We start from the raw sequence: 19,558 nt of genomic DNA, 5'->3' as shown, positions 1-19,558 counted from the left end.
CCCAGCCACTTCCCTCCTCCAGGCTGGCCGCAGTTCCAAGAGGCAGCTGTTTCTTCTTCCCGGAGGCCTAGAGCGCCACCTCAAGATCAAAACGTGTACGGTGAGTCATGGGGGCCCCCCCCAGAGGGGCGGGCCGTGCGGGAGGCTCCCCCAGCCGGCAAAGCAGTTGCTGTGTCCACCGGGTCAGCCAAGCCTTACGGCAGATCCTGGGGGGATGGGGGGGGGGGACGTCTGTCCTCAACATGTCGCAGACTTCTTTGTTGTCATTATTATTCTCTAAACCATAAAGCACTGGCATTGTACTGGGTATTTAAGGAAAACTTTTAAAAAGGATTTACTTTTTAAAAATATATATTTTTAAAAATATATTTTTATTTGAAAGTCAGACATACAGAGAGGAGAAGAGACAGCGAGGAAGATCTTCCATCCATTGATTCACTCCCCAAGTGGCCACAACAACAGGAGCTGTGCCGATCTGAAGCCAGGAGCCAGGAGCCTCTTCCAGGTCTCCCACACAAGTGCAGGGTCCCAAGGCTTTGGGCCGTCCTGCACTGCTTTCCCAGGCCACAAGCAGGGAGCTGGATGGGAAGCAGGGCCACCAGATTAGAACCAGTGCTCATATTGGATCCCAGCACGTTCAAGGCGAGGACTTCAGCTACCAGGCCACTGCACCAGGCCCAAAAATAAATCTTAACAACAATAACAACAAAGTATATATAAATAGATAACAGAGGACCTGGGAAGATACCCATGGAAGCAGATCCTACACCATTTTATAAAGGGACTTGAGCAAATGCTGCTGAGGGGGCTGCAATTCACAGATCACTAGCTGTGCCAGCAATGCCTGCACCCCATAGAGGCACCCATCTGAGCTCTGACTGCTCCAGTTCCCGTCCAGCTTCCTGTCGGTGTGCCTGGGAAAGCAGTGATAGCTGACTCAAGCGTTTGCACCCCAGCACACACTGGGAGACCTGGATGAGGCTCCTGACTCCTGGCTTCTGCCTGGCCCAGCCCCAACTGTTGTAGCTAATTGGGTAGTGAAGCAGTGGATGGAAGATCTCTCTCTGTCTCTCCTCTGTGACTCTGCCTTGCGAATAGGTCTACCAAGCACAGCTCGTCTGTTGGAAGAGCAAAGGCGTCCCTGGGACCTTAGCCCCCTGGCTCAGGGGCACGGGCTAACAAGGGACAGAATGGGGCCCTTGGTCTCAGCTCAAATCCCAGGCTCAACCCACTCGAGGCTGCTGCTGGGGCAGAGACCATGGGCCTTGCTGGGGTCAGGGAGCCCTGTACGTGGCTTCAGCCACCTTGTCTCGCCCCAGGTGGCCCTGGACGTTGTGGAGGAGATCTGTGCAGAGATGGCCCTGACGAGGCCTGAGGCTGCTGCCGAGTACGTCATCTTCGTGGTCACCAACCGAGGTGAGGGGCTGGAGGACGGAGGACTGAACTCCTTCCCCCTTTCAGCACAGGCCAGGGAACTCCTCCTCCTCGGCCAGAGATGCGCCCGAGCCCCCAGTCCTGCGTCGCTGCCCCTCTGCCTCAGCTCACGGGCTCTGGCCTGTCAGCCGGGACTGGGTGGGTGGGGCCCTTCTCAGACCGTGATGCACCTGGCAGCCTGCTCTGTGGGGAGACTGCACCCCAGTCTCCAGGAGCTCACATCCAGGGTGGTTTCTGTTCCTGGGCCTGCACCCCCAAAACCCCAGGGGAACACCTTAACAGCGACCCTTCTCTTGAGGGCTCCTGAGATCTCAGGGGGTCTTTAAGCAGCCCCTATCCTGTCCATCAGCAGATGGACAGCCCACCCACCATAACCCTACTCCTGCCCCCTGCCACCAGCTGGTTGGCTGAGCCCTGCCTGCTGAGTCCGGTTCCAATGTGGAGAGCCTATGGCAGCAGGGTCGGGCAAACCACCCTAATCATTGACATCCCCTGAGTAGAACTTGGGGGAACTCTATGTCCCCAAGTATCGTCCAGAAGCTTTTTATTTGTTTGTTTAAGATTTAATTATTTATTTGAAAGCCACAGTTCCACAGAGTGAGGGAGAGCCAGCCACAATAGCCAGAGCTGGGCTGATGCAAAGCCAGCCAGGAGCCTGAAGCTTCTTCCAGCTCTCCCATGTAGGTACAGGAACCCAGGCACTTGGGCCATCCTCTGCTGCTTTCCCAGGTGCATGCGCAGGGAGCTGGATGGGAAGTGGAGCAGCTGGGACTTGAACTGGTGTCCATCTGACATGTTTGCCTCACAGGATGTGGCTTTATCCACTAAGCCACAATGCAGGCCCCCGTAAATTCTCTTAATGGAGAAGGTCACAGCAGGCTCCCGCTGGAGTGCAGAGGGGGAAGCTGAGGCCGAGGCTGGCTGTGTCAGTCTGCTACTGTGGCTGGAACACAGCTCACTCCAGACTGGGAGCCTGCAACAGCCCTGCAGCCCTGCAGTGAGACTGTCCTTTGGCTCCACTGGACCAGGCTGCCCACCTGGCTCCTTCCTGCCTTGCCTCTCCCTCTGCCCTCGGCCTCCTCTTCCTGGGACCCCTCATGGTTGCGTTGGGCCCACCCAGGTGGCTTATGAAAATCTCCCCTTCTTCAGATTCCTCGTGTTCACAGCGCTCAAATCCCCTTTGCCAGAAAGGCAGTGTGTCCCCAAAGACCCGGGGTTTAGGGTGTGGATGTCCCGGGAGGAGCAGTGACCCCGGTCGCATGGCCTGATGGGAGTGAAGTCGGCTGTAGGCCTGGCCTCCCAGCATCCTGCTACACACCCACTTCCGTTGGATGGGATTTTACTGAATGTGTAGGACAGGAAGTAGACATGCCCCAGCACGGGTGAAGGGCTGAGCCCCCAGCCCTGCCTGGCCCCCAACCCCACACACCATAATCCTGAGCAGGGAAGCAGCCCTGGCGCTGGGGCTCAGGGCTGTCCCCCACACCCTTTCTCCCTGACTGTACCCCAAGCCGGCTCCCTGAGATCCCTGCCGCCTCCAGCCTCCTCCCACCAGCCTCCAAGAGGCATAAGCAGTGTTTATGGCTGTTGGCATCACAGGAGTCCTGGTAATAGGGGAAGCCATGTCCTCAGAGCTAGCAGGAGGCCAGTCTCTACTGCAGATTGCATCTGCACACTCACACACGCGCACACACACACACACACAGGGCTCTGTGTACTGTGGTGTGGTGCCCTCGCCTGCCTGCCATCCCCCCACCAGCCCTCCTGCCCTGCCCTCCACAGGCCAGCATGTTTGCCCACTCAGCCGCTGCGCCTACATCCTGGACGTGGCCTCAGAGATGGAGCAGGTGGAGGGCGGCTACATGCTCTGGTTCCGGCGTGTGCTGTGGGATCAGCCGCTAAAGTTCGAGAACGAGCTGTATGTGGCCCTGCACTACAACCAGGTCAGCACAGTGGGCACCTGCCGGGGAGGTGGGAATGGGGGGTGATCTTCTGTGGGCTCCTCCACTGTGAAAGTGAGCCAGACTCCCAGCCTGCAGGAGGGCGCCGTTCTTCCGCCACCAGCCGCTCCTGTTTCTGCACCTTGGTCTTCTCTGTACAGCCAGAGCTGGCTCCCGGGCCTTTGCACGTGCACTCCCCCTCCCTCTTCCCGCCTGTCTGCACCCGCCCTAGCGCAGGGGGTGGGTAACCTCCTCCGTGAGACCCTCTCTTCTGCTTCCCCTCCCAAGTGCTTATCCTGTCCCTAGCCCCCAGAGCCTCAGCAGGCTGTGTCTGTGTGTTGCTCCCTGCTCTGAGACTTAACGTTTGGGGGTGCTAGTGCCCAGAAGGCACAGATGGGGGAAGCCTCGGCAATTCTGCGTTCCCCAAAGCAGGCACTTATGCTTGCAGCCATGTGGGGTCACTGTGCAGGGCGGCCCCGCCAGGTGAGGCCAGAGCCGGCCTTGCCAAGTCCTGCCTTCCCACTCTGTTGATGACTTGGTCTGAAGAGACTCAGTCTGGCGGGGGTCCTCCTCCCTCCAGCACCCTGGAGCACCCAGGGTGTCAGCCCTGTTGCTCCCAGCCCCCCCACCAGCTTGCCTTGGGTACTCCCAAGGGGGCCTCTGTCATTGTCCCCACCCCCAAACCCCGGAAAGGGTGGGGCATTCCCTCCTGGGAAGTGGGTAGGACTGAAAGTGGGTGTGTGCCTGCCTGGCCGCCCTTCTGCCACCTGCTCCCCACAGGTGCTGCCCGACTACCTGAAGGGCCTCTTCAGCAGTGTGCCAGCCAGCAGGCCCAGTGAGCAGCAGCTGCAGCAAGTGTCCAAGCTGGCTGCCCTGCAGCACCGTGCCCAGGACCACTTCTACCTGCCCAGTGTGTAAGCACCGGCTGGGCCCTCTCCCCACACCCCTCCTCCAGGCTCCCCCTCCTGCACGAGCCAGGCTGGCTGAGATGGGGCTGCTCTGGCCTTGGGCCTCTACCTCTCTTCTCTGCCTGGCTGGTAGTAACTTCTGACAGGTTGCCAGTGAAAATGCTCCTGGCAGTGGGGGGAGCGGGGAGGAGCAGCGGGTTAAACAGCCAAATTCCCATAGCAGGGTGCCAGTTGAAATCCAGGCTACTTCACTTCCCCTCCAGCTTCATGCTGAGGCATCCTGGGAGGCAGAAAATGATGGCTCACCTGCTGGGGTCTTGTCACTTTTGTGCAACTCTGGATTGGCTCCAGCATGTCCCAGCCCTAGGTGTTACAGCTATGCACAGGATCAACCAGCAGATGGCAGTCCCTCTTTCTCCTTTCCTCTCTGTAATTCTGCCTTTCAAATAGAACGGATACATCTTTTAAAAAGAATACAGCAGGGGCCCTGCTCAGTAGCCTAGCGGTTAAAATCCAAGTCTTGCACACGCCAGGATCCCATATGGGTGCTGGGTTCATGTCCCCGGCTGCTCCCCTTCCCATCCAGCTCCCTGCTTGTGGCCTGGGAAAGCAGTGGAGGACAGCCCAAAGCCTTGGGACCCTGCACCTGCGTGGGAGACCTGGAAGAAGCTCCTCAGCTTCAGATCAGCTCAGCTCCAACCATTGCGGCCACTTGGGGAGCGAATCAGTGGACGGAAGATCTTCCCCTCTGTCCCTCCTCCTCTCTTTTCAATAAAAAAAAAATTTTTTTAAAGGAATGCAATGCAGGATGTTCAGGTCTGCTTCTGTAGTTAATCTGTTACCAAGTCCCCTGTGATGGAGCCGCTCTACACGTGGGAGAAAATAAGAGGGAAGAGCAGATAACATCTGGGTGTTGCTACGGCAATGGCTTTGACCTTCCAGACTCCCACCACACACAGAGAGAAAGAAAGATCCTTGCTCTCTTGGTTCCCTTCCCAAATAGCAGCAACAGCCAGGGCTGGTCTGGGCTGAAGCCAGAATCCTGGAGCTTCATCCGGGTCTCCCATGCGAGTGCAGAGGCCAAAGGAGTTGGCCATCTTCTGCTGCTTTCCCAGGCTTGTTGGCAGGGAGCTGGGTTAGAAGTAGAGCAGTGAGGGCTTGAAGCAGCGCTCGTGGGATGTGGCACATTGCACACTGTGCCACATGCCGGCCCCTCCCCAGCACACTTTGAGAACTGCTAGTGGGGCCCGGCGGCGTGGCCTAGCGGCTAAAGTCCTCGCCTTGAAAGCCCCGGGATCCCATATGGGCGCCGGTTCTAATCCCGGCAGCTCCACTTCCCATCCAGCTCCCTGCTTGTGGCCTGGGAAAGCAGTTGAGAACTGCTAGTGCAGATGAGAAAAATGTCCGGTCTGTGAGGACCCCTGCACACCACAGGACCATGTGAGCCTTCGCAATCAGACGAGGATAACGCTCATGGAGAATGGAGTTAAAAGATGTGGTGTTTCTTTTTTTCTTTCTGTTTATCTTTTGTTTGTGTGTGTGAAAAAAAAAAAACAACAATGTTACAACATGTACCTGTTTGGGATCTTCAGAACTTTCCTGGAAGTATCATGAAAATTTTATGCATGGATTTCAAAATGTGTTTGCAAAAAAAACCAGAACAAACCACATTATTTATTTGAAAGGCTGAGTTACAGAGAGAGAAGCAGAGACAGATCTTTCATCCACTGATTCCCTTGCCAAATGGCTGTAGCAGCCCAGTACGGGCCAGGCTGAAGCCAGCAGCCAGGAACTTCTTTGGGTCTCACATGTGGATGCAAGGGCCCAAGCACTTGGGGTATCCTTAACTGCTTTCCCAGGTGTATTAGCAGGCAGCTGGGTCAGAAGTGGAGCAGTTGGGACTCAAACTGGAGCCCATATGGGATGCCAGCACTATAGGCAGTGGCTTAACCCACTTGACCCTATAAACTTTGAATTCATTTCCCCTGAACTTCTTGAAGTGCCCCTGTATTTCCCCCCCATCAACATGTCCAGCCTTTGGGGATCACATGTGCTTTGCCCCATAGCTGCTGCTGTACAGCTGTGGATGCTCAGGACCCTTCTCCACTCTGCATGCAGGCGGGAGATGCAGGAGTACATCCCGGCCCAGCTCTACCGCACCACGGCCGGCTCGGCCTGGCTCAACCTCATCAGCCAGCACCGGCAGCAGATGCAGGCGCTCAGTCCTCACCAGGCCAGAGCCCAGTTCCTGGGTGAGGATCAGGAGCAGGCAGGGCTGGGGGAGGCTGCAGGATGGGATCAGAACCAGCCACAAGGGAGCGGATGAGGCAGCCACAAGGTGGAGAGACCTGCACAGTAACCCTCCCCTCCATCCTCTCAAGGCCTCCTCAGTGCTTCTCCCATGTTCGGGTCCTCCTTCTTCTTCATCCAGAGCTGCAGCAACCTCGTTGTCCCTGCCCCCTGCATCCTGGCCGTCAACAATAACGGCCTCAACTTCCTCAGCACGGAGACCCACGTGAGTGGCCCCAGCCCACCTCCTTAGCACCCCTGTGATCTTGTTCAAGTCTCTTCCCAGGATCCAGGGGGTTTTCTCAAGTAGGTGATTTGCATTTCTGGGTGGAACTGAAAAGCCTGCCCCACCCTTAGCTTTGGGACTTTACTAGAGCCTGGGGGCAGAATCCACCCTCACATCTTCGTTGTTGACAGCCCTGAGGGACAGTGCCCTGCATGCCCACATGTCGCGGACACTGGTGTCCGAACCAGCCTCTCCTGCTGAGGAGGCAGCCTCACCTCTCTGCACCCCTCCCACCCCCACTTCTAGGAGCTGATGGTGAAGATCCCACTGAAGGAGATCCAGGCGACACGGACCCAGCGGCCCACGGCCAGCTCCAGCTGCCCCTACGTGGAGATTGCACTGGGGGACGCGGCCACCCAACGCACCATGCAGCTGCAGCTGGAGCAGGTAGGCAGTCCCACCTCCTCAAGTACACGCCCCGGCTCTGCTCAGTCAGCTCTTGGCCACGCCTCCAGGGAGCACTCAGCCCAGCACAGTGGATGTGGCCAACCCTGACATGACGCAGAATCATGGGAGAGGAAGGGCCCTGGAAGCGATGGACAGTAACACAGTGGGAAGGGCCCTGGGGAACGAGGTCTTCTACCTCCCGTATCGTCAAGCCAAGGGTTCTAGTGAGCCACAGAAGGTAAGACAGAGGACAAAGCACACAGGAGTGTTGAGGAAATTCAGCTGAGAGCTGGACATGTGACAGAGCCAGAGAGACCTTCCTGCCCTGTGCTTCCTCGCTGAGGTGTGCTTTTGGCTCCCAGCCCGCTGGGGAGGGGCAAGCAGTCAGAGTGGTCATCTCAGCGGGGAGGGGGATTGAGGCCCAGAGACAGGACGGAATCAGAACTGGGGCCCCCTGGCCTGCTCTCCATGGCCTTCTACATCCACACACACACACACACACACACACACACACGGTGTGGCCCAGCACCTGCTTTGAGGCCTACCTGGCTTGCTAGTGCCAGAGAGACAGAGGGGGCACCCTGGTCCCAGGAACAGAACAGACCCCTGAGATACTCAGCCTGGACTGTGCCCCACCTGCTTCCAAAGGGCTGCCCTGGCCCTTGCCTTGGCCCCCAGGGCAATGCTAAATGGTGCCAAGTCTGGCCTGCTGTCCCCCTGGGCATTTTGTGGGGCCCTGAAGATTTTTTTTTCTTAAAAAAGGCTTTTTTTTTTAAATTTAAAAGTCACATGGTTGCAGGAACTACTTGGAGTGGCAAAAACAAAGACACTGATAAATCTTCCATCTGTTGGTTTACTGCCCAGATGGTTGCAAAGGCCAGGGTTGGGCCAGGCCAGAACCAGGAATGTTACTGGGATGGAAATGATGATGCATCCAGAACTACAGCCAGTGTCTCAGGAGGCAGCTTCACTCACTGGCTCCAGCCCTGAGGCTTTAAAACCACATCTGCACGATGGCGTCTCTGGTCCTGCGCCCTGGCCTCCAGGCTCTCTGAGACCAGACCAACAGACCTGTACTCATCCTGCAGTCATTCAGACTCCAGCCCCAGTCCCCCCTGTTACCTGCTCACTCATCCCATTTCCTGGCCTCTTGCAGTTCCTGCCTGCCCCAGGCCCTTGGCACTCACACTTCCCCAGCTCCCTCCTGTTGTATGCTAGCACAGCTGTCCCATCTCTGGCCAGAAGCCCTTCCTGATGCTGCTCTCTGGTAGCCACTCCGACCTCACAGTGGCTCATCCCTCATCCCCTACGTGCTGTCTGCCTCCCACATCACGTTATCAGCTCCCGCATGGCAGGCCTGTGTCCATCCTGTTCCTATGGAGCACACACTCAAGCTGCTTTGTGCATACTTTTTGTGGTTTTTTTTTAAAGATTTATTTATTTGAGATGAAGGGTGACAGAGGGCATGACGGCAGAGAGCTTGTCCATCTGCTGGTTCATTCCCCAGATCAGACTGAACCAGCAGCCAGGAATGGCATCCATGTGGTGGCCGGAACCCAAAGACTTGAACCATCATTTGCTGCCTTCAAGGCACATTAGCGGGGAGCTGGAATGCCCAAATCTTCACACTGCCACTTCTGTGCCTGGCTGGCTATGTGTGACGGTGGATCCATTCAGTCAGCACTCGAGTTAAGCATTGCTGTGCAGTCGGCCCCATTCTGGCTTCAGATACTGAAGTGACTAAGATCTCACAGCACCTCTGCACACCTGAGCTACATGGGAGGAAATGAGGGAGGGGATTGCAGGAGTCGGTGATGCCAAGTGACCCGAGTCCCCACCCTGCTTCTTCTAGAAGGTGTGTGACTGTGGGAGTGACTGCTCAACCCATGTGCCCTGGTTTGTTTAGCCAAGGTGGCACCCAGGGCAGGGGCAGGCAGAGATAACCTTGGCCAAACATGCTTGAGAGTGTGGCCTTGGGCTCCCCACTGGCTGCGGAAATGGTGCTGTGCCTCCGTGTTCTCATCTGTGGATGGGAGATGACCGTCCCTGCCTCTGCTGGGCACTGCAGGGATTAGAAGGGCAGGAGCTTTAACAGCTCCAGAACAAGGGCTGGCACAGTGGCGCTCAGTAAGTGCCCCCTGCCATCTCCCCATCCCCACAGTGGCTTCTGTTGGCTCTGCGAACTCACGGAGGCTTCCAGCCCTGACTTCGGAGGACCATGCACCCAGATCAACTTCCTACAGTCCCCTGGTACTTTTCCCTACTGGGAGCCTGGAAGCTGGTCACCTACCCCTTTTCAGCTTTTTTTAATTTTTTTTAAGATTTATTTATTTTTATTGCGAAGTCAGATATACAGACAGCAGGAGAGACAGAGAGAGAGGAAGATGTTTCATCTGATGGTTTACTCCCCAAGAGGCCACAATGGCCAGAGCTGAGCCAATCCGAAGCCAGGAGCCAGGAGCTTCTTCCGGGTCTCCCACGTGGGTGCAGGGTACCAAGGCTTTGGGCTGTCCTCCACTGCTTTCCCAGGCCACAAGCAGGGAGCTGGATGAGAAGTGAGGCAGCTGGGATACAAACTGGTGCCCAAATGAGATCCCAGCACGTGCAAGATGAGGACTTCAGCTGCTAGGCTACTGCACTGGGCCTCAAATGTTTGTTATTATTATTTTTTTTTCACCGACTTAGAAGGCAGAGAGAGAAAGCTTCGACCCACTGCTTCACTATCCAAATGCCCACAGCAGCCAGGGCTAGACCATGCCCAAGCCAGGAGCCAGGAGCTCCATCTGGGTCTCCCACATGGCTGTTAGGGCCCAAGCACTTGAGGCATCTCCTGCTGCCTTCCCGCTGGGTCAGAAGCAGAGCATCCAGGATCTGAACCAAAACTGGATCATGGGATGCAAGCATCTCTGGGGATAGCCCCAGAAGAGAATGTGTGTGTGTGTGTGTGAAGTTTATTTAAAAGATGAGGAAATCCAAAACATGCATGGGCCATACTCAGAAATAAAGTGAGCCAGAAAGGAGAAGGTGGGAGGTGGGAGAGCGAGGTTTCTGCTTTCATCTTGTGTCCACAGGGAAGAGAGAGTGCCCCTCCCAGCTGCCGGGCTTCTCATGAGCCTGGGACGGGGAGTGGTTACAGGATCCCACCCCAAGTCCCAGGTGAGGGGAAGTGCATCCTCGAAAGGGGTCATTTGATGGACAAGTAACACAGTGAATTACACAGGCAGGGGAGGTATGCTTTCATGTGCCTAAGCTTGCTACCTGCCTGCTCCATTTCCCACTTCTGAGATTTCCGACCCCTGCTTATACATATATATTTTAATGTTTGATGATGTTTACATAGTTGATGGGGTGGGAAGGACTGAAGGTTAGGTAGGGTGGGTGTGATCATTATTTCCAAATTTTCTACTACTTCTTTCTGCATCTGGGGAAAAGGGAAGATAAAGAGAGAAGCCACACCCAGCCTCCAAGCTGTCCCAGTACCCAGGGTGGGGAATGGCCTCCTGATATCAACCCAGGGTCCCCAGTGTGGAGCCTGCTCCAAGGGTTCTGCCCAAGTGGTTTTGCTAGTTTTGAAATGCTGTCAATCTCTCCGATCCAAGGATGGTCCATTGATTGATGCAGTTGACCCCTGAGTCTCCATTTGCCCAGATGTTTGCTGTCATTGTGACTGGGGTAGTTGTCCAATTTGTTCTGTCCTTCCTCTGCTGTGGTACCAGATGTCCTCTGCAGGCCCCAGTGGGCTGCCATATCTTCCATATGCATCTGGCACAGCTGCCCACTGCTCCCACACACCCCCACCTGTGCCACTGCTAGACCCCTTCAAGCCCACCCACCATGTCCACACAAGCATGCCCCTAGGCAGCGAGTGAGCGTCCCCTGGTGCCATTGGCACCCCAGTGCCCTGCAGAGCCCCCTATTCCCGGGGCTCATGGACCTAGCACCCACTGTGCAGGCAGGCCCTGTTGAATTTCTCACCCCCAGAGCTCACAGACTCAGAACCCACCATGCCCAGAATGGTATGGCTCGCCTCACCTCAGCATCTACCAGCAGGTACTTAAGCCTTGCTCAGTCCAGCTTACTACCCATTCAAGTTCCTGCTGGTGGCTGACCCCTATTCTTTTTTTAAAAATTATTATTATTATTTTTATAATTTTTACATAGTTGGTTAGGGCATAAAGGGTCAAGGGCTATGTGAAAGTGGGTAAGAGCATTGTTTCCATATTCTCTCTCTCTCTCTCTTTTTTCTGTATCTGGGGTGAAGGGTGAGATAAAGGGAGAAACCCCACCCAGTCTCCCACCCGTCTCAGGGTCCCCAGTGTGGGGCATGCTCCGAGGGCACTGCTCAAGTGGTTTTGATAGTTTAAAAGTTCTGAATTGCTGCCAATCTCACCATTCCGACCAAGCACAATGAAATCTCCCAAATCCACTGGCTGACATAGTCCACCTTAGATTTCCACTGCCAACACATGGCTAGGGTAGTTGGTTGATTTGTTCTGTCCACTGTTGTACCAGGTGTCTTTTGCAGGTTCTGATGGACTGCCATAGCCTCCATGTGCACCTGGCTATGCTGTCCACTGCTCCGTCTGAGCCTCTGAGGAGGCTCAGCTCTGACATAATCACTCCATGGTCAGACCATGGAACCTGCATTTCACTCCATGGTTGGGGTTCTGAGTCCAGCAGTTCAGTTGAGGGGATCTTCAAGAAACTTCACCTGAGGTGATCCCAGACCTGATTCTTTGGGTGTGCATGCCAGTACAGGGTCTGGCACAGTCTGTCTCCCCATCAGCCTACACATATGCTGGTGGTTGGTGGACTAGTTCTGTTTCCAGCCCTGTCTTCTCCATGAACCAATTGGTGTTGCAATCCAGTCCGATTGTGCCCACCACACACTTGGCCCTCATGCAAACCAGTGGGAGCTGCAGCCTAGGCTGAGTGACCCGTAACAATCCCCAGCAGCCTCGCACCCTGCCCTGGTTCCTGTGCTTGCCAGTATGTACAGCCAACTGCTCCAGTCTGTCCCACATCCCATTCAGCTCTCATACATGTCAATGGGCATTGAAGCCTAGTTCATCCCAGCCAGCCCCCGTATCCAGCCCACACACATGCTGGTGGGGCTGACCCCTATTCTTAAGAGTTTCTGAAGGATGTAGATCTATCTCTTCTGTAGCTACTTCCTGCTGATTAAGGGTGGGACCTTACACATCTCTCCCTATCTTATCTAATGGGTCCATCTCAAGAGACAGAGGAATTCCAGCTGGTTCCATGGCTGTGTCCTCTCCTCCCCCGCCACAAATGCCATAGCTACTCTGAGAAATTCCTGTCCTGTTTCTGTCTTTTGAAGCGGCATCCAAGGGCCACTTGGTTGACTGATCCTTCTTGTGCACCTGGGCATGATCCTCCCCCCTGCACCAGAGGCAGCAGCATGCAATGTGTGCTCTGAGGGCAGGACACCCCCCTCCCCCGGGGCTCTGGCCCCTAAGAGAGCAGATCCTGCCATATCTGAGACCAAAAGCCCAGGCCTCTTGGTGACACTAAGATTAATCTGCAGATTTAATGTTAAAGAACAGGAAACTATATTGGTATACTGGTATGGTTAACACAAAGTTGACTTGAACCGGGCCCAGAATGCTGGCCAACTATTGGCTGCTTTTCTCCCAGCAGCAAAACGCATGCTTAGGTAAGGTGGCTGGCCACACCTGGAGATTAATCTTCGAAAGGATTTGTGTGCTCTTAAGCCCTGGTGTCATGAAACCCTACAGATCATAGAAGAGAAAGCAACCGGGTTGGCATGACTCCCACACTGCAGAGCCGTGAGGGGCACTTGGCCTGCACCCACCCCCAGGGTCCTGTGTGGGTGGTGGGCACTGCCACACTCATTCTGTAACGCCCACTCCAAAAAGGAAGAGTGGGACCAGCATGGGGGTGGACGTGGCCTCTCACACTGTGTTGTCCACAGGGCCTGGAGCTGTGTCGTGTGGTGGCCGTGCATGTGGAGAACCTGCTCAGTGCCCGCGAGAAGAGGCTCACGCTGCCCCCGAGTGAGATCACCCTGCTCTGAGCCAGTCCCCAACTCTCCAGCCACCCCCAAGACTAGCTGTGTGACCTCTTACAACCCCCAAAAGGGGGTCAGAGCCTTGGAGGAGCAGCAATCCAAGTCCCCCAACCCCGAAGCTGCAATGCCTAAGAAGCTGTATGCAGAGCTGGTCAGCTACAGGAGGGACTTCCTGAGGCTGAACCATGGCTTTCCACCTGTCTGCACTGTGTGCCCATTACAGATCCTGGGCCTGACTCCTACTGGGACAGCACAGGCCTTTGGTTTTCACAGGGGCTGAAGCTCAAGTGTGCTCACAGTCTTCATGTCCATCTTCCTTAGCCTGGACTCTGGCCCTTGGTCGTGTCTGTGCAAATAAACCTGGCAGCTGTTGCCTCCAGAGAGATGCTGAGGGCCGCGGCATGAGCCTTGGGGAGGAGCTGGAGGTGCAGACACCTGCCTGTATTCCTCCCTGCACAGCCCTGTCTCCCCACTCCACATTTCCCAGGGGTCTCCAACTGGTGGGTGGGCCGCATAAGATTGGAAAGCAATGGAGCGGAGGGAGGAAGTGCTGTCAAGTTGGGGAGAGGGAAGTCTGAGGAAAAAAATGTTTCTCAGAGAATGTGATGTTAAGGGTAGGTTTTGATGGGGAGCAAGAATAGAAGGAAGGATGGGGGATAAAGTTCCAGATCAAGAAAACCATATTCCCTGCCGTATCCTCATGGTGCCAGCCAACCTGGGGGGCCTGCTACCCAGAGATTTTTTTTTTTATTATTTTACTTGATTTTATTTTTATTGGAAAGGCAAATATAGAGAGGAGGAAAGACAGAGAGGAAGATCTTCCATTTGACGACTCACTCCCTAAGTGGCCACAATGGCCGGAGCTGAGCCGATCTGAAGCCAGGATCCTGGAGTCTCCTTTGGGTCTCCCACGTGGGTGCAGGGTCCCAAGGCTCTGGGCCGTCCTTGACTGCTTTCCCAGGCCACAAGCAGGGAGCTGGATGGGAAGTGGGGCTGTGGGATTAGGACTGGCACCCATATGAAATCCCAACACATGCAAGATGAGGACTTTAGCTGCTAGACTGCCGCACCTGGCCCAAATTTTACCATTTATGTATTTATTTGAAAGAGTTACAGAGAGAGAGATTGAGATCTTCCATTCATTGGTTCACTCTCCAAATGATTACAATGGCTAGGCAAAGCCAGGAGCCAGGAGGCTCACTAGGGTTTCCCATGTGGGTGCAGGGGCCCAAGCATCTTACACCATTTTTCCCAGGTGCATTAGTAGGGAGCTGGATTGGAAGTGGAGCAGTTGGGACTTGAACCTGCGCCTATATGGGATGCTGGTGTTTCAGATGGTAACTTAATCTGCTTTGCCAAAATACTGGGTCTGGAGCCCTAGGTTCTGGATTTGACTTTGAGGGGGATTTCATAGGGCCTCTGCTAATGAGCCTAGCAAAACAGCAGAAGGTGGCCCAAGTATGTGGGCCCCTGGCACTCCCCTGAGAGACTCAGATGGAATTCCAGGCTCCTGGCTTCTCTCCGCTCCAGCCCTGGCTGTTGTGCCCATTTGGCAAGCAAACCAATGGAATGAAGATTTGGTCACTCTAAATTCTCCCTTTCAAATATAATTACTATTAAAAAAAAAAAATATATATATATATATATAAATTTTTTTTTCCAAAAATTCAGCTGTAAAGTTGGTGAGTAGCAGATAGTAAATTTTTTTTTTCTTCAGCTGGAGTAGGGCCTGGTTGGAGGGGCAAGGGCCACATCTCTGACCCAATCTTGAACATTTGATAGTTATTTACTGAAGGGAGGCATAGTCTGATAAGAGAGGAATATTTTGGGGGGCTTTTTCTGGGAAGTAGGAGAAGATATCCCCTGCCAAGATCTAGCCATTAAAAAAATTACTTGAGGGCCTGGTGGCGTGGCCTAGCGGCTAAAGTCCTCGCCTTGAACGCCCCGGGATCCCATATGGGCGCCGGTTCTAATCCCGGCAGCTCCACTTCCCATCCAGCTCCCTGCTTGTGGCCTGGGAAAGCAGTCGAGGACGGCCCAATGCATTGGTACCCTGCACCTGCGTGGGAGACCCAAAGAAGAGGTTCCTGGTTCCCGGCTTCGGATCTGCACGCACCGGCCCGTTGCGGCTCACTTGGGGAGTGAATCATCGGATGGAAGATCTTCCTCTCTGTCTCTCCACCTCTCTCTGTATATCTGACTTTGTAATGAAAATAAAATCTTACAAAAAAACAAAAACAATTACTTATTTGAAAGAGCTTGAGAGAGAGAGAGACAAAGAGATTTTCCACATTCTGGTCCATTCCCCAAATGCTTGAAGCCAGGAAGCAGGAGTTTCATCCAGGTCTCAAGGCCCAAGCACTTGGCCCGTCCTCTGCTGCATCAGCAGGGACTCAGACTGTCACGTGCACTTCTGTTTCTTGGGTAATCTGATGTTCCCTATGCTGGCGGCTGGCAGGTGTTAGCATGTTGCAGTATTGCAATGAGCTGCAAGTGAATGCAGGCCAGCCTTGGTCCCCTCACCTGATGTGAGCCTGGCCCAGGTGGAAGGCCTGCTCATCTTCAGACCCAGAGGCCCCAAATCCATGACCGGTAGGCTCAGCTGCAACCTCTGCCTCCTGCCTCCCTCCGGAGCCTGGGGTGACGCTGGACCCAGCAGGTGCGTGTACCTGAATGGTGTGGCATGGCAGGTGAAGCCAGCCCTGCTGGGGATGCCACAGTCCACACTGGAGCAGCAGCTCATTGTCAAACTCCCCAGCTGCCCATCTGGCTCCCCGCTAATGTGCCTGGGCGAGCAGCAGGTGGCCCAAGGGCTTGGGTTCATGCGCCTCCTGTGGGAGACCCAGGAGGGGCTCCTTGGGTCTCAGCTTTGGCCTGACCCACCCCCCCAACTGTGGAGGCCACGTGCAGGGAGGGGGAACAAAAATTCTGCCTTTCAAATAAATATTATATATACTGTCAAAGAAATGAATGAATGTTGGTGGCAAGGGCTGGTCCCTTGGGGTCTTGTACTAGAGGAGCCCCTAGCTTGATATTTGGGGGCTCGATAGAAAGGGAGGTTAACAGTGCAAGTCCAGCAGTCAGAAAAAGGGTCTGTTTACTCACACAGGCACTCAACTCCCGTAAGAACCTACCAGGTACCAGGTACATGCTCAAAGACAAGTGACTCCCACCCAGGACAAAGCCTAGGGCTGAATGGGAAGCAAAGGCACAAGCAGGAGGCCCCCCAACACGGGGAGGTTCCTCCTCCCGCAGCTGGGAATCCTGCAGTGAGAGAAATTGGTAACTTGGGAGTGACAGAGGTCCAGTGGGCAGGACTGTGGTCTCCATGGCACCAGCCTGGTGGTGAGGCTGGGTACAAATGCTGGGAGGCTGCTTCACGCTCGTGGCTACCTTGGGGGTAGCTTCCTGGGAAGAGGGAGGAAAGAGCCAGACTGTGTGTGTGTACACGCAGGTGTGCACACCCTGTCAAGTTCCCACTGCCCTAGGGCCCAGGCCTCCAGGTGACTGGCTGCCAATGGCCTTGGGCTTCTGTCTGCCCTCGGGATGCGGAGCTCAGGACTCTGGTGTCAGCATCAGAAAGGTGGAGCCACCCTGGAGGAGGCAGAGGGGTGGCCTCAAAGAGCCCCCCACTTGGTGGGGGAACTCATCAGGTCCCCTGCCTGGGTAGGACAGCAGCTCCAAGCAGACACAGGCAAAGTCAGAGTAGAGGGGTCCTGGATCCCCAACCCCAAAGCGGCAGAAAAGTCTGGAAGGTGTGGGAACTAGAATCAGACGACCTGTAAAGGCAGTAACTGGAACGCTGTTCCCAAGGCACACAGTGGGCTGGGCGTGGCCTCCAGGACTCACTGGTCTCCAAAGCAGCCTTGGCCGCTGAGCGGAGGCCCCGATTCTAGAGCTGGGCAGACCTGTGTTCTGTTCCATTGCGCTCTATGTACAACCTGTGCGGCCTCCTGTCAGCTGCTTGCCTCTTTGCCTCTGCTGCTGCTTCTTTTTTATTTATTTATTTTTATTGGAAAGGCAGATTTACAGAGAGTAGAGACAGAAAGATCTTCCACCTGCTGGTCCACTCCCCAAATGGTTGCAACAACCAGAGCTGAGCTGAGCTGATCTGAAGCCAGGAGCCAGGAGCTTCTTCTGTGTCTCCCATGTGGGTGCAGGGTCCCAAGGCTTTGGGCTGTCCTTGACTGCTTTCTCGGGCCACAAGCAGGGAGCTGGATGGGAAGTGGAGCAGCTGGGGCATGAACCAGCACCCATATGGGATGCCAGTGCTTATAGGTGGAGGATTAGCCAATTGAATCATGCCCTTCCCTCCCCATCACACTTACTTACTACATATTTATTTGAAAGGCAGGGTTGCAGAGGCAATTTGAGAGCGCTGGTTCACTACCTCAAATGGTCACAATTGTCGAGGCCTGGCCAGGCCCCAGCCATGAGCCTGGACCTCCATCCCAGTCTCCCAGCTGCCTCTCACACACTGGTGACAAAGACCCCAGTTCTTGGCCATCCTTTGCTGCCTACCAGGCACAGTTAGCGGGAAAGTGGATCTTCAGCCGAGCTGCTGGACTTGAACCTGTGTTCTGTCATGGGCTGCCCACGGCCCCAGTGGGGGCTTAAGCTACTTTACAGCAAAACCTGTCCCAGTTCATTTTTTTTTTTTTAAGTTTATTTGAAGGCAGATCAGAGAGAAAACAGAAGAAAAAAAAACTTCCGTCAGCTGGTTCCTTCTCTGAATGCTAACAACAGCTGAGGATGGAGCAGGCTGCAGCCACGAACCAAAGTGCAAGCCTCCCATATGGGTGAGCTCAGATTCCTGGGCCACTTCTTCTACCTCCCAGGTGCAGGTGAGCAGGAGGCTGGATTGGGACTGGAGCTGATCTAGCGCACCCCATACGGGATGCAGGCATCCCGAGCAGTGGCTAAACCCACAATGCCACAACTCCCCTCCAAGGTTCGCAGAAACCCATTTAATACTCAGAATCACCCCCAAAATGTGCTTTTATGGGGGGGGGGGAACAACTTGTCCGAGGCTGCACAAGGGCTGGTGAACACAAAGCCAGGTGCCCTGCTCACTGTCCATCAGGTGCCTTCTGCAGCACCCCGGCAACTTGTGCACACGGATCCTACGCTTCAGGCCTGCCCTGCTGGTGCCTGAGGAAAGAGTGTGGCCGGATGCAAGGCCAGCGCCCCAGCTCTGTCAGCCCTGGGGGTCTGCTCTGGCCAAGTGACTACTCCATTCATCTTCACCTTCCCCCAGCGGAGGCGGGTGGCGACCCTCCATGTGCAGATGGGGAAAGTGGGATGGCAACTGCCTCTCCTCCATGGGGGCCACGTCGACTACACAAAAAAAGGCCACGAGCACGAAAATCCCTCATTGGCTGCGAGCACCACAGGGCTCAAGCCCAGACCTGCACCCCAAAACTTTCTGCCTCTGTGGTGTCATCCCAGAAGGACGCGGCTCCCCGGGTTCCCCCTTCCTGAGGGGGCCAACAAGGCTTCCCGGAGTCCCCTCACTGACGTGGGCTCCTCGGGGTCCCCCTCACCGACGGGGTCTCCCCAGTTCGCCCTCACCGACATGACTCCCCGGGATCCCCACCGACGGGGTCTTCCCAGTTCGCCCTCCCCGACCGGGTCTCCCCAGTTCTTCCTCCCCGCCGGGATCCCCCTCACCCACCCGGGCCGACGCCCACCGTCCCCGCCCCCGGCGCCTCCCTCCGTCGCGCACGCGCCCGCGCCCCCACCGCCGCCGCCTCCGGGACGTGACTCGCGGAACGTCCGCTCCCGGCGGCGGCAGAGGCCTGGACGACGACGCGTGTCTAGCTGCTTTGGCCTGTGCTCTGTGCGTTCGGGCCCGGGGCCTGCGCGCTCCCGGCCGCACGTTCGGAGAAGTTTCCGTTGGTTTCAGAAGTTTCCTTCGGTATCCGGAGGACTTTCCAGAGGCACGGGGGGTCAGGCACTTGCTTAGCCACCCATCCACTCTTTTAGGGGTCCTCGCCTCCCTCCCCGCCGCTGGCCTAGTAGTGATGGACGCAGTAGCCAAGGAGATCTGCTTGATGGACAGGCGCGGCTCCCAACCGGCTCCTGCGCACGTCAGTGTAGCCCCGCCCTGCGCGCGGAGGGCGGCCCAATGAGAGAAGCGGAAAGGCCAGAAGGGGGCGGTCGCGGCGGTTCCCCGGTGCCGTGACCCCGGCGGGGGGGCCGTCTGCGGCGTGGCTCCCTCGGTCTGCGCCTGCGCGGGACCCGGCCCGCTCGCGGGCGCATG

At 55.7% G+C, this 19,558-nt stretch overlaps 1 protein-coding gene across 1 annotated transcript in view; it reads left to right on the top strand.

The window, feature by feature from the left end:
- Window positions 1–13,363, top strand: part of MYO15A (myosin XVA) — a 46,026-nt gene extending 32,663 nt beyond the window's left edge. Inside the window, exons 57-64 of the mRNA XM_058676365.1 lie at window positions 23–100; window positions 1,320–1,416; window positions 3,217–3,377; window positions 4,155–4,288; window positions 6,401–6,534; window positions 6,664–6,797; window positions 7,104–7,244; window positions 13,201–13,363. Of these exons, the coding sequence (XP_058532348.1) occupies window positions 23–100; window positions 1,320–1,416; window positions 3,217–3,377; window positions 4,155–4,288; window positions 6,401–6,534; window positions 6,664–6,797; window positions 7,104–7,244; window positions 13,201–13,302 (981 nt within the window). The 3' untranslated portion in view covers window positions 13,303–13,363. The remainder of the gene's footprint in view (window positions 1–22; window positions 101–1,319; window positions 1,417–3,216; window positions 3,378–4,154; window positions 4,289–6,400; window positions 6,535–6,663; window positions 6,798–7,103; window positions 7,245–13,200) is intronic.
- The last annotated feature ends 6,195 nt before the right edge of the window (window positions 13,364–19,558 follow it).

The sequence above is a fragment of the Ochotona princeps genome, chromosome 17 (assembly GCF_030435755.1).
Source record: "Ochotona princeps isolate mOchPri1 chromosome 17, mOchPri1.hap1, whole genome shotgun sequence".
NCBI lineage: Eukaryota > Metazoa > Chordata > Mammalia > Lagomorpha > Ochotonidae > Ochotona > Ochotona princeps.
Note: the sequence above shows the minus strand (reverse complement) of the source record. Positions and strands in the feature narration are given on the sequence as shown.